At 47.7% G+C, this 15,186-nt stretch overlaps 5 protein-coding genes across 5 annotated transcripts; 2 read left to right on the top strand and 3 right to left on the bottom strand.

The window, feature by feature from the left end:
• Nucleotides 1–599: 599 nt before the first annotated feature.
• BP5553_03779 (uncharacterized protein) lies at nt 600–4,573 on the top strand (the record flags this gene model as incomplete). The annotated part of the gene is made up of 3 exons (XM_032012402.1): nt 600–723; nt 783–3,215; nt 3,261–4,573. The coding sequence occupies 3 exons, from the start codon at nt 600–602 to the stop codon at nt 4,571–4,573; spliced, it is 3,870 nt and encodes a 1,289-aa protein (XP_031872095.1).
• A 482-nt stretch (nt 4,574–5,055) lies between these two features.
• Nucleotides 5,056–5,487, bottom strand: BP5553_03780 (Nucleic acid-binding protein; the record flags this gene model as incomplete). The annotated part of the gene is made up of 2 exons (XM_032012403.1): nt 5,056–5,126; nt 5,226–5,487. The coding sequence occupies 2 exons, from the start codon at nt 5,485–5,487 to the stop codon at nt 5,056–5,058; spliced, it is 333 nt and encodes a 110-aa protein (XP_031872096.1).
• A 1,908-nt stretch (nt 5,488–7,395) lies between these two features.
• Nucleotides 7,396–8,094, bottom strand: BP5553_03781 (uncharacterized protein; the record flags this gene model as incomplete). The annotated part of the gene is made up of 1 exon (XM_032012404.1): nt 7,396–8,094. The coding sequence occupies one exon, from the start codon at nt 8,092–8,094 to the stop codon at nt 7,396–7,398; it is 699 nt and encodes a 232-aa protein (XP_031872097.1).
• A 4,436-nt stretch (nt 8,095–12,530) lies between these two features.
• Nucleotides 12,531–13,355, bottom strand: BP5553_03782 (50S ribosomal protein-like protein L4; the record flags this gene model as incomplete). The annotated part of the gene is made up of 2 exons (XM_032012405.1): nt 12,531–13,210; nt 13,262–13,355. 2 exons carry the CDS (start codon nt 13,353–13,355, stop codon nt 12,531–12,533), a joined length of 774 nt encoding a protein of 257 aa, XP_031872098.1.
• Nucleotides 13,356–13,696: 341 nt separating this feature from the next.
• On the top strand, nt 13,697–15,033 carry BP5553_03783 (putative 54S ribosomal protein L35, mitochondrial; the record flags this gene model as incomplete). The annotated part of the gene is made up of 2 exons (XM_032012406.1): nt 13,697–14,222; nt 14,279–15,033. 2 exons carry the CDS (start codon nt 13,697–13,699, stop codon nt 15,031–15,033), a joined length of 1,281 nt encoding a protein of 426 aa, XP_031872099.1.
• Nucleotides 15,034–15,186: the final 153 nt, after the last annotated feature.

Here is a 15,186-nt window from a genome sequence, read left to right on the forward strand (position 1 = left end):
CTTTCGATCTCACCATTCAAGGCGTTGCTACGGCTGGCGGTTCGCACCTCTTACGCGAATATAAAAACGTGGCGGCCTTATTGTATTTGATTTGCGCCTGAGGCAGCAGTGAAATTTAAGCCTTGCGCTAAACAACCCCGCTAGCCGCCCTCCGCGTCCTTCGCGACTATTGGACGAGACGAAACTCGGTCAACATCAAGGTACTATCACCACATATCGCTCAAGGAACAATCAACGCGTTCACTATAATTATTTTGAAAGAAGTCTATTCACTTCCTATCATTTATTCAGTTGCCTCTACTCCAAAAATCCATTGAAATATCCTGTTTGAAGGCTGTTTTGCGACCATTCCCGACCGAGCTACGCGTGCTACCGCTACTTAGTACGTGCACGTTGATACTTCGCGAGCCACGCGAACAAGGTACGAAGTACCGGCCACCACAATTACACGTACAGTCTCGCCCTCTCGCCGAATTACCCAACAAGCCCACGCCCCGATAAACCCCCAATGACTCTATAATCTATAATATAGTCTTTGGGGAGCTTCACCATCTCTCCAGAGCATTTATTTTGGCCTTCCAGCCCGGAAGAGGCTCGCGATGTCGTCGCCAGCAGCCTTGATCCAAGGTCCCACTCCTTGGTCAAACCCAGAGTCTCAAGTCTCCGCGATGGGCACAAATACTAGTAGCACTGATGATGGGGTGTCTGTCAGGCCAATGAGGCGTATGTGCTGCCAGGAGATCGCAATTGGCTACAGAATACTGATGTTCATTAATTTTTAGTTAAAGTCCTTTACACCTTCGACGACCAAAACAAAACCAATTGCCTAGCGCGATGGCCTCACGTCCTCCAAATACAAACCGTCGCGATGGATGAGACTACTTCTATAGGAGTAATAGAGCTGAAAACATGCATACAAGCCATAGTTCAGTGCAGCCCCGAACTTGTTGCCAGACTTGGCCAGGATTATACCGTCTACGCGTATGACTTCTCCGAATACGATAATCCTCTCGTGGGTCAAGGAATGCTTTCATGGGCACTTGGAGCAGCTTCTTCAACACCGGATTCTCCCGCCCATCAATCGAATAAGCTCATTACTGGGCGCGTTTGCAAAAACATCCTAGGCCTTTTTGCAAACGGCGTGAAGGAGACTCTGGAGGTTAAGCTACGTCTTGTACCTGTCCCTACGGTATTACAGAGCGAATATATCAATGCCATGGAGAAGTATAGAGAATTGAGCAGGGTTATACCCGCCGGACTTGATCCCAACGAGTGGACAGCCTTCCTCCAGTCGAACCCGAATTTCGCACAGTTAGCGAATAAAGCTACCCCGACCCCCAGCATACAGCCTACTCAGAGGGACGGCACGAGTATGGAACTTGTTAATCAGCTCCTCAGCCCCAGTGTGCAGGAACAGTCACTACCAAAGCCGCCTAATCAAGGTAACACCAACGAAAATATTTGTCGTGGGTCGCCAGCTGAGACAACAACCACCACCGAAAACCCCAAGAAAGCCTCCCCCCCACCTTCAAGAGCAGCTGTTAAGAGACCAAGAAAGGGCCGCCCTCCTAAGAATGCTACTGCACAAGGTGGAAATACTTCTGGATATGAAGAGGGGACAGATGGAGATGATGGCCCACCGAGCAAGAAAAGAGCCAAAATTACTAAGGCTGACTGGAGCAGCAAATCAACAATTGGTTCTGCAACGGATTCGTTGCGAGTTGCTGCTAGTACTGCCGGCTCCTTGCGCCTCTTCCGTCCAATTGCAATGAGCCCTATGCCCACTGGGGGCAGCCACCTCCAAGATATGCCAAGAGCACCAACTCCTGTTCCGAATATGTCAAACCAATATCTCACTCGCCCTCGAACATCTTCACAGAGCAATTTCCGGGCCGATTTCTTTACGGGTCAGGCTGATGCCCCACAGCGACATATTTCTCCGTATCCTCCATTGCAAAAGCCTGAGGACCAGCCCAGGTTTTCCATCGAGTCGGCAAACAACTCTCCAGAACGAAATGATAGCCCAGTGGATACACCCCCAGGTATTAATTCATCTCCACCGGTTATGAGGACTCGGCCTCCTTCACCAATCCGATCAAGCCCACCATGTCCTTCAAGTCCTGTGTTGCCTCAGATGCCACGAACGGACTCCGGATTTATGAGCGCCTCCCTTGAAGACCTCTTTGGGGAAGGCAATGATGATGGCCCGCATGTTGGCGATAATGATCGAATTGAAGTAAATCCAGAATTTAATCGACATCCAGCTCCTCAAACCGCACCTTTCTTTGATTCGGGATTCAGAATTGAAGAGGAGACTCCAGGTCCGATGGAGCTCTTGCCCACAAAAATTCCTGTTCACAAACCGAAGCCAGCACCCTCCAAACGCACCCTATCTCGTCACAGGTCTCGCGCAGGTAGTGTGATGTCTGAAGATGGACAACAAACTCTTCCACCCTTGCGAAGAGATAGCAGAGCCACACCTAGTCAACTCTCGCTACCTCAGGCTTTACCTCAGTCAGAACCGACATTGCAGCACCTTCCGATGCCGCAATCCATTGCTGCTACCGGCTCTCAAGCACAGTCACCTGCCCCGGAGCCATCAGAGTCTCGAGAGCATAAAGCACAAGCTTCTGCAGGGCAAGTCACCCCCATTCACACCACCCAATCCGCTCCAGCCCCAGCACCTCCAACCAGATATGGGTCAAGGATGATGGCCCGCACTGCCTCGATGGGAGCACTCACCTTTCCAGAAGTCCCCGCCAGTGAGCCGGCCATGCCACCATCAAGCCTTCAGCGATCTCAAACTTGGTCGGATGTCCGTCCAGGCACCGAGGAAGTCTTTCCCCACCCCCACATGCGGGGAATGCAACCATGTCAACCAATGCCGGATAATAGTTCGGAATACAGTCGCGCTTGTCTTGAAAAGAAGGCATCAATTAGACAGAAGTTGGAATTGGCCATTGCAAATGGGCAGATGCCACCTTTTTGTAGTAATTGTGGCGCGATCGAAACTCCAACATGGCGTAAAGCTTGGTCCCAAGATCATCAAGGAGCGCCAGGATATCACGAGTACTCTGACTTGCCAGGCAGGGTCACATGCATCAATATCCTAGCCCGTGATAGCGCAGGAATGCCCACATCTTATCAGTTGATCAAAAAATCTTTATCCCCAGGGGAAAAGAAGGAGGAATATAAAGAGTTCCTCCTTTGCAACCGTAAGTATCCCAACCAGCTAGTATGCTCCCTGCTAACAAATGCAGCTTGCGGTATTTGGATGACAAAATACAAAATTCAACGGCCAAAGGAGAAATGGGAAAGCTACGCACCAGCTACGAGGAAGGGAATGGATGGAGGGGGCAATGGTGGAAGGGCACAGCGTCCGTCAAAGGCTAAGAATGCACAAAGCGCAAACCTCATGGTGCCTACATCCGAAGCGAACTTCCCTCCTTCAGATGCATATTTCCCACCTTCAGAAGGTTACTTCCCAACACAAGAAGTACATCAACTACAGCGAGGTACCACAGGGCCCCTAGAGGGTGTCTCTCCTACCGATACCACGGGTCAAATGCGGCAACTTTCTGACAAACAACGTCAAGAACAAGACGAGAGAAGGCGATCAACCAGCTCCCAGCCTACAAAGCGTCTAAAAGCGATAACGTCCGGTGCTGCTTCGACAGCTTTAAAGAGAGCTATTCAATCTAGCCCAGCAAGATGGGCGGGAACACGAACAAGTCCAGTTGATGGCACACGACAAAGCCCAATTGATGTCGAAGAGGATTTAGGTTCCACCCGAAGATTACTGTTCCCCTCGCCGAGAAAGGATGGATCACCCAAAATATTGGGGGAGGTGATGATCAATGTTGAGCATGTTGCAACCGACTTTCGTCCATCGAAGGGAGGGGCGGTCGAGGCAACCGACAAAGAGAACTGCCCTCCAGCAATTGAGGCTGGGGATATGGATGCGGAACTTTTAAAGCTTTTTGATCAAGAGATGGAGCGACCTAGAACGCCTACCCAGAAATCACCCATACCGAATCCTTTTAAGACACCAACCCGACCGACCCCGAGCCACAGACCGATCACACGAAGCGTATCGAGATCTATCCGATCTGCAAAATCACCGGGACAACTGTTGTCGTTTGGGCAGCAGACGCCAACAAAAACGCCTCGACGATCACCTAGAAACCATGACTCTATTTTCGAATCACCTTTCACTGCGACAATGAATCAGCTTATGTCCGAAGCTAATAACCAGTCACCCACGCGGGATGCCCTGGAACTCGATTTCGGGCACCCATCAGAATTACCGAACATAAATGTTAATGATGGTGACATGAATTTCAACATAGAGGATTTCTTTTCTACAGATGTTCCGATGCCAAGCTCTCCACCAAGAATGTTCCACCTCTACGAAGATCCGACGGCTATGCAAAACATTGATTGGAATCAATTCGGTCGCATTGGCGGTCAACACAAGTCGAATGGTGTGGATGGAGAAGTGGCGATTAAACCCGAGCCGGAAGACTCTCCTCAAAAGCGAGGGGAGAATACCACGGGAATTGGGAAAGCATAATATCATAAACCCCGCGGGAATTTGTTTAATTGTATCGTACATTATAGCGTGGCGTTTGGTTTAATGCATTGGGAGACATGGTGCATGAAAGTGAGGAGTCTGGATAAGCATTTGCGAATGAAGAAAGGCAATAGGTTCCGTATAGCGACGAGCCGATGGTGGCCAACATGCGAGATGGAAGAAACAAGGATATACAGCATTATTACAAGATCAATTCGCAAATTTGTAAACGTCTCTATTCGTGAATCGTGATCAACGTCTGTATCGCGGACCGCCTAATTTTGCACCATTCAATGTGGCTAAAGTAACCGCGACTAAAGCAACAGCCTTTACATGTTGCCGTAGCCATAATAAACATCGTATAATCATATCGTTTGACCTCAGCTTCCTTGAGCCACCATATTGACCAATTCGATTATGCCTCGTCTTCCATATATCCCTACCATCAAACTAGTATCACCACGCAAAACTCGACAGACCCATCAATCAGTGGAATAAAAGATCTCCTTATACCGATGTGTCGCGTCGACAACCGCATTCACGGCCTCGAAATCTATGCATACCAAATGTAAACATTAGCATCAATTCAGAGAGCGTTCCTTCCTTTATCTTCCACGACGAGAACCAAAATACAAGTAAAGATATAACTTACCAATACCTCCCTCCCTCCCTAAATCCGTAGCGCTCAGCACCTTAACCGTCAAATCGTTATTCACCTTCCCCACGATTTCCACCGCATGCCCAACTGTCAAGTGCGCATCGCGGTTCAGTAGGGCTGTTACATTGCCGCTACAGTCGATGGTCGCTTGGTCGCCGCGGAGCTGGACGACTTTCCCGATAAGGCGGACTGTGCGGGATGTGAAGGAGTCGAGGTGGGGAGTTAGAATGCGCGGGGTGGAGATAAGTTCCGACATTGTTTTATTACGTTTGAGAGATGGGGATGAGGAGTACTTGTGGGAGTTGTTCGTGGATTAGTTGGAAAGGGCTTTGTAAGTATGTTGTATTGGCGGGGGTGGATGATGATGTTGTTAGGTGTTGGAGTTGGAGACGCGAGAATTGAAAGTTGACGCGCTCGCGTTGTCACGTGCGTGAAAGGTCCCCCTCGTCGTCCCTGCCCCACATTGTCTTCTCATTGAATATGCAACAAATACCACTGGCATGTAGTCATTAATTTCAAATGGACCGAGGATTTCTCATTTCAATGCACTTCTTTCCTATAGCCTTCACTAGCATAGCTCCCTATCAAGTACACTGACAGGTAGCTTTGCTCCATGATGAGCCGCCAATCAAACTCGTTGACAAAAAAGCAATTTAGAGAACGCGGATATATATCAATGTATAATGTTAATGTACGTAGCACGTAGACGTGGATACTTTTCTTCCCAGGTTTAACCACGACCATACCATTTTATAGACGTTCTGGTTTCCCAAAAAGACATTTGGTTAGAGCAATAGAAATACGGGGTCTGCTCGCTTATGGTCCTCGCTACGGGGTCCACAAGGAAAGATCTGCACAAAAAAGAAGCAAGATCTTTCTGCTTGAACCATCTACTATTATTACGATCATATCAACAGAAGGATCAAAAAAAGAAGAAATATCGAAAAAAATATAGAACTAGCAGATTTTCCATAACGGGGAATCGAACCCCGATCTCCGGCAACTTCTTTGGAAGATGAAAAGCCGAAATGCTAAACCGTTACACCATTATGGATGTAGTGTTCTCTATAATACGGAACTTGCCTATTTCTACTTATAAACCAAACAGACCACTATGCACTGAGTGCAACACGCCCCCAGCCAGATGCACACCCTAGCCAGCCAACATACCCATCCACCCTCTGCACATGGAAACCACTGTCAGTTTAACACTGTGGAGGCCATAATTCCCAGAGAGTGTCAAAATTCGTGGGACATTCCAATCAATATTCAGCCGTCGCAAAGTGAGGTCATGCGCAGATCCGTGGTAGCCTTCGTCCTCCGCTACTGGATTTTATATAGGAATTACTTCCAGCCACATCCTCCACATTTGACCGAAATTGAGGTATTCGCGACACCAGTTACCTACCTTCATTAGGATCTATTAGATTATATAACATCTAACTACTTACTCAGCACTGACCCAATCTGTACAATATAAATTATCTTCCTCTATAGGCTTTTCCTATTCAGACTTAATACTATTATATCGTTGATCCTATAGATAGGTAGGGCCTAGCAGGCTTATGGCCGGAGCGTATAGACCAAATACCGCCAGCGCGACTCGAATAACCCATTTCGGGTTCAGATATAAAGGATATCGCGGTGTTATTCTCGAAAAACACCGGTTTGTTCCTATATATAATGCGTCATAACCCTGCTTTTCCACACCAAAATATGACCACGGGTTTAGCTAACTCATACTTACGGTGAATAAGTACCAGCGATGTGTAAGTAATAGGGGCAGCTCTGCGTTATTAGGTATCATCAGTAGCACTATCACAAGAATTTTAAATCAATGCAACTGGAGTTGGAAAACAAAACTTGTATTGAATTCAAAACTAACGACTCATGAAGGTTGAGTGCATATCCTCAGTGGAACACCATTGCCACGCCGGGCACTTGTTTTCCGTAAACCAGCATACCGAAATGCAAAGACAGTCTACCATCCCATATTCCATATTCCCGAATCCCCTTGCCCATGCCCATTCCCAACTCCACCCCTCCCAGCAGCGTTAAATCTCAATTTGTCCTCAACCATAGCGCCCAAGCCCCAATAGTCCTTATTTCCACAAAGTAACACCAAATTGAAAAATGAACCAAATATCGACACCACTTTGGTGACCTATAAGTTCTCGTAACACTCGAAGTCGAAACCCATCAAGTCCCGGTCTGGAAAAGTTCCATCCCCGGTGCTGTCATCCAAAGGTGCCCCCCAGTTTATATCCATTGTATTCGTGACTGGTGCCAAATGTGCGTTGTTTATGAAGCCAAAACCCGCGGATGTTGGCTGTTGGATTGGACTGCCCCTCCAGTCATCGAATAGAAGAGATCCATCCCCGGTGTTGTCCACCAAGGGCCCATTGAAGGTTGAATCCACGGTATTTGTGACCGATGCCACCGGATAAACGTTGTTTGTGGAGCCAAAACTAATAGTTGTTCGCTGTTGATTCAGATTATCAACTGGTGCTGCTTTACTAGGCGGTGTAAGCGTTCGTTGACGAGGCGGTGTTGGATACTGAGTTGGATTTGGATTTGGATTTGGACTTGGAGCATCGTTAGAAGGGGAGTTTGATGCGCACGCCTTTAGTTGCATATAATTGGAAGTTTGGATATTGCAGCTAAAGCCATGTTCCACGATGGCGGTTCTCAGGTTCAGGATGTAGTCGTTGAGACTTTTGATCGTGGCCTCTTGCTCAGCCACCTTCTGCTGAAGTCTCGCTACCAGTTTGGAGTTTTGTTCTTGCTCAAGCTTCCTCTTCTCCCTGTGCCTTCTGGCAGCAGCAGTATTGTTTACTTTCTGCTCAGCCTTGGTGAAAGCCATATTCGACGAGTGAGGTAAACAGTGGGTTGATGTATTACCAGGTTAATTATTGGCAACTGAAAAGCTGCAACTGAGGCAAGGGTGTGATAGATATGGTTGGCTGATGAGAGCTCGTAACTCAACTGGAGGATGGAGAGATATTGTTTGTGGTATGGTTTTAGTGACTTGAATATGATAAAACTCCTGATTTGATAGCAGGGGGGAATTGGTTGTAGAGGGATAAAAATAGATGGAGAGAGAGAAATTACTGGACGGGGATTTGTACACGGGAATAGGTACACCTCAAAGGGTCCTCAAAAGTAGTGTGTGAGTAATAAACTCAAATCGTGGACGAGAAGGGTCCTTGAAAGTACCAAAGGATTCTTCGATCTAGAGCAGAGCCGTGGGAATAGTGAGCAATTGGATAAGACGAACTACATCAACAGGTGCTGCTCGGTCTACAATGGTCAGACTTGCCGTTTCCAGTTGGACTACACAACTAGTTGAGCCCTTGATATGATATTCGAGAGCATATGGCCGGATTTAACTTGGGATATTAGCGCTACTAATTGAGCTAAGAGAGGATCCGCACACCCTTTGTGGGGTATACCCCCATGCGCTGTTGAAAGACTGGATATGGTCTACATGCTATTTGGATGGCAGCAAGAGACCCTCAAAGCAAGGCCAACTTAATTTGGACTATTCTCCTTCAGTTACAAGGTTAGACATCATCACAGAGCTGGAATTGGGGTGGAGAGGCTCCTTCGAAATGCCGAAATGGGAAATAATTCTTGCCTCGACAAGTTAAAGAACGCTGATATTCGAATTTGGAAGGCAAACGAGACCTTGGGGGCATCCATAAAATGAAGAAGTTCGGTTGATTTATGACGTCGAAACTATCGTGAGTCAACCAGACTAGATATAGCCATAGTTGAGGGGGTTGGGGCACTAATGCATGGACGGCTAACTTCAACAGTGGCTGTTTTGGGTGGCTGTTGAAGTACCGTCCTTCTCTACTCCGTGGATGCCGCAACGTCCCTAAGGCCAGACCAGGGTCGCCGACCTGATATTCCGCTTCCAAAAGTTGACCAGAAGAATGGATGTTATAAATCACTTGATACATGCCCAGTCCTCGCTATGAATTTGATAATGGTAACTGAGAAGTAAATAGACCTTTCTGTTTTGTGGTGCGTTACACAGTACCTACCTTTTGACTGTGACTGACTCCAGGTTGGGCAGTGACTGGTAGTATACTTTTCATACCCGTTGATCCCCACTGCCAACTGTTGTGCCTGGCTCAACCCCCAGGAACCGAGCTTACTAGTACAGCTTCCAGAGCTACTGTCATGGAACTGCTGTGGATATAGACACTTCAGGGCCCTGTTGATCCCGCATAGGTACTCGATGGGGAAAGATGCGGAGAAGGAGTACCTTAGGATCGTTAAACTCTAATCCAGATTGGGCCTGGATGCGGCCTGCTTTTGCTGCGATAGCAGAGTCCTACCCTGGTGGACAGAAACTCTAAACTGCCCGAGAGGCATTGAGGTTTGCGACCCTAATGACGTGTGGGAATCAAAAGCCCAAGGTAGATGGCGTAGACCTCGAGCACAGCCTTTCTGAGGGTTGTCTGGATTTGATATAAGATGATATGGAAGTTGAAATTTTGTAAACATGTAATATATTCCCATTAACATTTGGATACACACGGCCATATATAATAAATCAGTTCTCCGAACGGACGATGACAGGGATGGTTCGCTCTTGCTTCTAGGGTGCTCGTGAGTACCACGGACATTGCCCCTAGCGCCTCAAGCGGTATCCCCTCGAAGGGGGCGGAGGAGGAGGCATCATCAGCCACCTGTGCTCCTTTGGGGATCGTCAGAAGTCATACCCCACCATGGACCACGGACCCAGAGCAATAACCCCTGATATGTCGAGGTTGAGGGGAGCATAAATTGAACCTTACCATTTGACATGGCTTACAACTTGAAAACCCCACCACCACCACCTATTAGCAATAGAAAAAGATATTAAACGTAGTAAACCCCCAATAACTATAGTCCATTCGCCCATCTGTATGCGCGACTTTGTTGAGGGAGATCAAGCAAATTAGACTTTCTGGGTGGGTTTCAACCACACTAGTGGATGGATGTAGATATATTGGGGAAGGCAGGAGCGATTCAAATGCCTCAGGATCTTCAAAATATAGACGCTTCTCTACAAAACAAATTTCAGCAACATAGGCAGTTATCATCTCATGGAATAGTATTTGTCCTTGTCCACCATGCGAGACACCAACTTCGACCCTGGCGCACTTGCAATGAGGCAACTCAACACTAGAGCGGAATGATGCCTCTCAGCCTCCTCGACTAATGGCCAGCGAGTACGAAAACGACACATACGGCCATTGCCGTTTGTCTACCAAATCTAGTACCATATAACAATGAAGTCCTTTTCAAAAACACTCCACGCGGATCATTATTTCCCCAACTTTGAGGTACGTTAGCTTATACTTTGACCCTATACCTTGGCCATGATATCTTTAGCTATCGACACCAAATTGACGCCCCTGGAGGTATCTTGAACAGCACTAATTTATTAATTTTATTAGGCTTCTGTTGCTTAGAACGGGTCAGCGCCATAGGCCACAGCTTCGCCCATCCTTCGAGCTCCCCTCTCACCATATTTGGAGCAGTGCTAGAAACATCCTCGAGGTATTGTTAGAATACTCCATCACCTGCCTAGGTAATTTCTGGTGTCATGCTAGGTTGACCTATAAAGTCATCGATACCAACCGTTTCACGCCCTAGATGGAGAGTACCACTCTTGCATCGGCCATCGTCCACCATCGGCGGCGGCTGCATATAGCTCCATGCTACAAGAGATGGAGAAAGATTGCCCACGATAACTCAACCAAAGATTCCCCCGGAGATAACCACTGATCTTTGCCTATGTAGTCGCCAGGCCTTGGAGAGAGAAAGACCAGCAAGCCACAATCGCAGTGCTTATTCTTGGGAGAGTGTTGCAAAGGGATCTCTCAAATTTTGACGGCGAATATGATGTTGGATACGGTTAGGCAACGGATCCTAGAATCGCAGGTATTGCTAAATGCAGAAGTTTGTGTTGTTTTGGCGACGTTGGGCACCATCGGAAGAATCGGGCAATACTAGATTTTCGACCGTCATTATGTACATGATTCCAGACAACGAATATAGGGTCTGCGGACTCCGAGAAGTATAGCAGTGCCCATGACCTTTACCCATGCCAGGATGAACGGGAACATCCACTCGTCGATCGGCCATACAAGAATGACTGCATACGATGAAGGGATAAAGGGCATGAAGGTCGATAACAGCAAATATGAGCAGATTTTGGAAGCTGGCGCGAAAGGCAAAGAAGCAGAGAAACGCAATCGCATTCATGCTTCTAATGCCTAAGAATATGCAATGGGAAATGCAAAGGAAGATGCTGCACTTTCGCTTTTAGCGGCCAAGCCCACACAGGGTTGGATTTAGAACGAACGCAAGGACACCGGAACCCCGGAAAGAAACAAATGGTATTTCAAGGGTTTTTTGTGATGCTTAGGCAGGCGGTCAAGTTCCAAATCCGGGGTATAAAGACTAACAGCTATGGAAAGCGCGCATACCTGAAGAATAGAGCCATGCTATTCATATCAATCGTAGAAATCATAGGGTGATGCCCTATCTCGCGATAATTGTTACAATACCATAGTTATATACCTTACGCAACGTGTCGTAAAACAGTAGGGTTTTTTGTAAGGCCCTAAAGCAGCACCAACATTGCATGTGGCATAGTTCCTTTCCTTTCCTTACGGGGCGGGCCGTACAGTATGCAATCTTGGAACGTCCATTATACGCGAAGATGATTGCAACCTATAGGCAATAATCAGTCATTGAAGTGTAGGTTCGAGAAACATACACCGCGATAAGCGCCTACTTTGGGGGTCTTCAGCAGGACGGTGCGATGATACCAAGCAGGGATATTGACTCCATACTGATGGATCCAAGTATGTGTGCTGCCGTTATGGACTTACTTTAATAGATCTAGAAGCTATGGAATAGTAATAGAGGTCGACAAGAAAAATCGACATGAGATAGGATGGCATGGTAGAGCTGCCGTTCAGGAGGTGACTGGATTTATCGGTACTATAAGTGTCCATCGAGGTATTACGAGTACAAGAAGTGCATTAGACATACCTTAGGTACCTACCAACCTATACGGTGCTTAGATTGAACATCAGTCTATATGCCGACAGATTAGATAACTGGTGACTTCAAACAGGCCCGCGGTGATGTGTAAAGGTTGAGACTTCGCTCTTGACGTTCCAGCAATCTAATAGGGCACAGTGAAGCAATAACCAACTAGGAAACATGATCAGTAATTGTTACATTTTGTACAACCCAGCCCCTGCCTTTAATACCAGCTAGGCACGACACCTATACACCCGTCCTGACTTTGGCAACCAAGTCACTCTGATGTTGCCGCAGAATCTCATCTAACGCGCTCTTCTCGATAATGATCCTTCCCTGCTCCAGCAAGTCCTTAACATCCACATCATCTACCACTTGCACCCTGCCCTCAGAACCAAGGTCTTGCATAGCCCCAAAAAGGTTCTTCCTGTATGAATTCGTGACCACAAGAGAACGGCCATATGCATTCCCCCAATGATTGTGATCGAAAATCCGCTTCGCATATCGCGCCTTCAAATAATCGATATCCATGCCATCCTCGCATATAATCAACCCTCCTTTCCTATACCGCCAGCTCAGCGCCGTTCTCCAAGCCAGGTCATAGACCTTCCTTGGCAGCTCCGTGGAAAAGTCTCTTGGGTGAGGACCAAAGGATTTCCCACCTCCTCTAATCACGGGTGATTGTCTCGTCCCAAGACGTGCCTTACCCATTCCTTTCTGCGGCCGTACTTTTCTGTGTGAGCCGTGTACCTCGTATCGGGTTTTAGTGCTGGCTGTTCCTTGCCGTGTAGCGTCGCCTTCGAAGATTACGGCGCGATGGAGAATATCTCGGCGAAGGGGTAGGTACAAATATTTGCTGGAGTAGGATTCGAAGCGGAGGGGTTCCATGGTGGGAAATTTGTAAATGGTTGTAGGGACGGTGGGAGCTAGAAGTGGTTAATACCATCTCAGGCGGAAAGTACAGGAGTAGAGCGTACGTGTGAACTCAGCCACTGGAGTTGTGGTATTTCTGAGAATGGAATGACTGTAGTCTTGGGTCTCATTTGATGGCAACGAAGTCTCTGTTGCCATTGACCTCGAGAGTCCTGGCGCAAGACATTGCTGGAAGCAGGTCAGTGGGAGCTATGCAAGGCTTGGAGACAGATTCGCACTGTTAGCGGGTCTTTCGAGCTAGCAAACGCTCGTAAAGTGCCCAAAGCCTTCGGAAGGCCCTGGAGACCTTTCAGTGCCATGGTTGGTGTTGCTATTGATTCGTATGAACGAATCTGTTGTTGTTGTTGCAATGTCAGGAGGAACAGGTCTAGCGTCTAAGAAAAGTTCTCGGCATCTTCCGTCAAAATTTCCCCAAGCTTCGACATCGCGAAACTTCAGGAACGGAACACCAACATCAGCGACAGCGCCAACGATTCAGAATGGCTGTTTGTCACAAGGCCGCAAGGCCGTTGGCGCGATGTATGCAGACCTCTCAACCACCATGTTTTTCAGCAAGATCAATTCGACAGTTTACAACCACGTCCCGGCGGGACGGGGAGGTTGCTACAGTGCCTGAAACCGAGCCCATCGTTTACGACCCAGCTACAGTCACATCCAGAAAGGGCGAAAAGGCATTGATGAAGAGTGGTGTGATGCCAATTGGGTCAAGACGTCGTCGTGCAGCCCTGAAATCTTCCGGAAATCTCCCATTCGAGCAACTTCCTTACCAATGCTTTCAGGAGGCTCTCAAGATTTTCCGAACAGATAGGGAGGAGAAGCTGAAGCAGATTCAAACCGAGAGATTACGGATATCGAATCTAGAAGCTCAAGATGCTTCAAACGTTAAGGGTGGAGAGGTGCAGAAGCAGAGACGGCTGGTTAGCATGAGAAGCCATCTTGAGTATCTGAAGATCCAGGCGGATATTAATGATCCGCTAATCAAGAAGCGCTTTGAGGACGGCGAAGGTATTTACAAAGAATGTGTCTACTACAACTGATTTAAATGCTAATCATGATTTCAGGCGATATGAACAAACCCATCTACCGCTACATGGCTGAGAAACAATGGCGGAAATACCAACAGCTCCTCATCGCTCAGCGCATAGACCAGTTCAACATTGTCCCCGACGTGCTTCCCCATTTCGAACCTACCGCCGATGTACGCCTAGCATTCAAGCAACGTAGTGTGCAGCATGGAGAATATGTCGATTCTCGAGTCAGCGAGGTCCCTCTCCGATTGAAAGTACAGGTCTTTGACAAGGGCGAGCGACTTGTCAGTATCGTGGTTATTGATTCGGATGTTCCAGTTTCCGAGGAGGATAACTTCACATCCCGCTGCCATTTCCTTGCGACCAACATTCCGCTCTCTCCCACCATCACCTCAATACCCATTTCGCAACTCCCTAAAGAGTCGATTGCACTACCTTGGATGCCGCCGTTCGCGCAAAAGGGGTCGCCATATCACCGCTACTCCGTCTTCGTCCTGCAACAACAGCCCGGCGAGACTCTAGATGCTGCGCAGCTGAAGGAGGCTGTGCAACGCGATGGGTTCCGACTACGAAGCTTCAAAGACAAGTATAAGCTGGACCCGATCGGGATGAGCATATTCCGCAGCACATGGGATGAAGGGACTGCAGGGGTCATGCAGAGAGCCGGCATTGAGGGCGCGGATATTGAGTTCAAGAGGAAGAGGGTCGAGGCCCTTAAACCGAAGCAGAAGGCGAGAGGCTGGGAGGCACGGCACTCTAGCGCTAAGTATAGACAGCTGTGGAGATGATCTATTGTATAAGAGAGGGAGAGAGAGGGTATATGTCCGTGTATCATATCTGTACCGTGTAATGCAGCTCCTATGTTTGGTGTTTACATTTTCTGACAAACTTCGTGACTACTTCTATTTTCCGACGTATTACTCGAATATATTTATCATCGG

The sequence above is a fragment of the Venustampulla echinocandica genome (genome assembly GCF_003357145.1).
Source record: "Venustampulla echinocandica strain BP 5553 chromosome Unknown scaffold_1, whole genome shotgun sequence".
NCBI lineage: Eukaryota > Fungi > Ascomycota > Leotiomycetes > Helotiales > Pleuroascaceae > Venustampulla > Venustampulla echinocandica.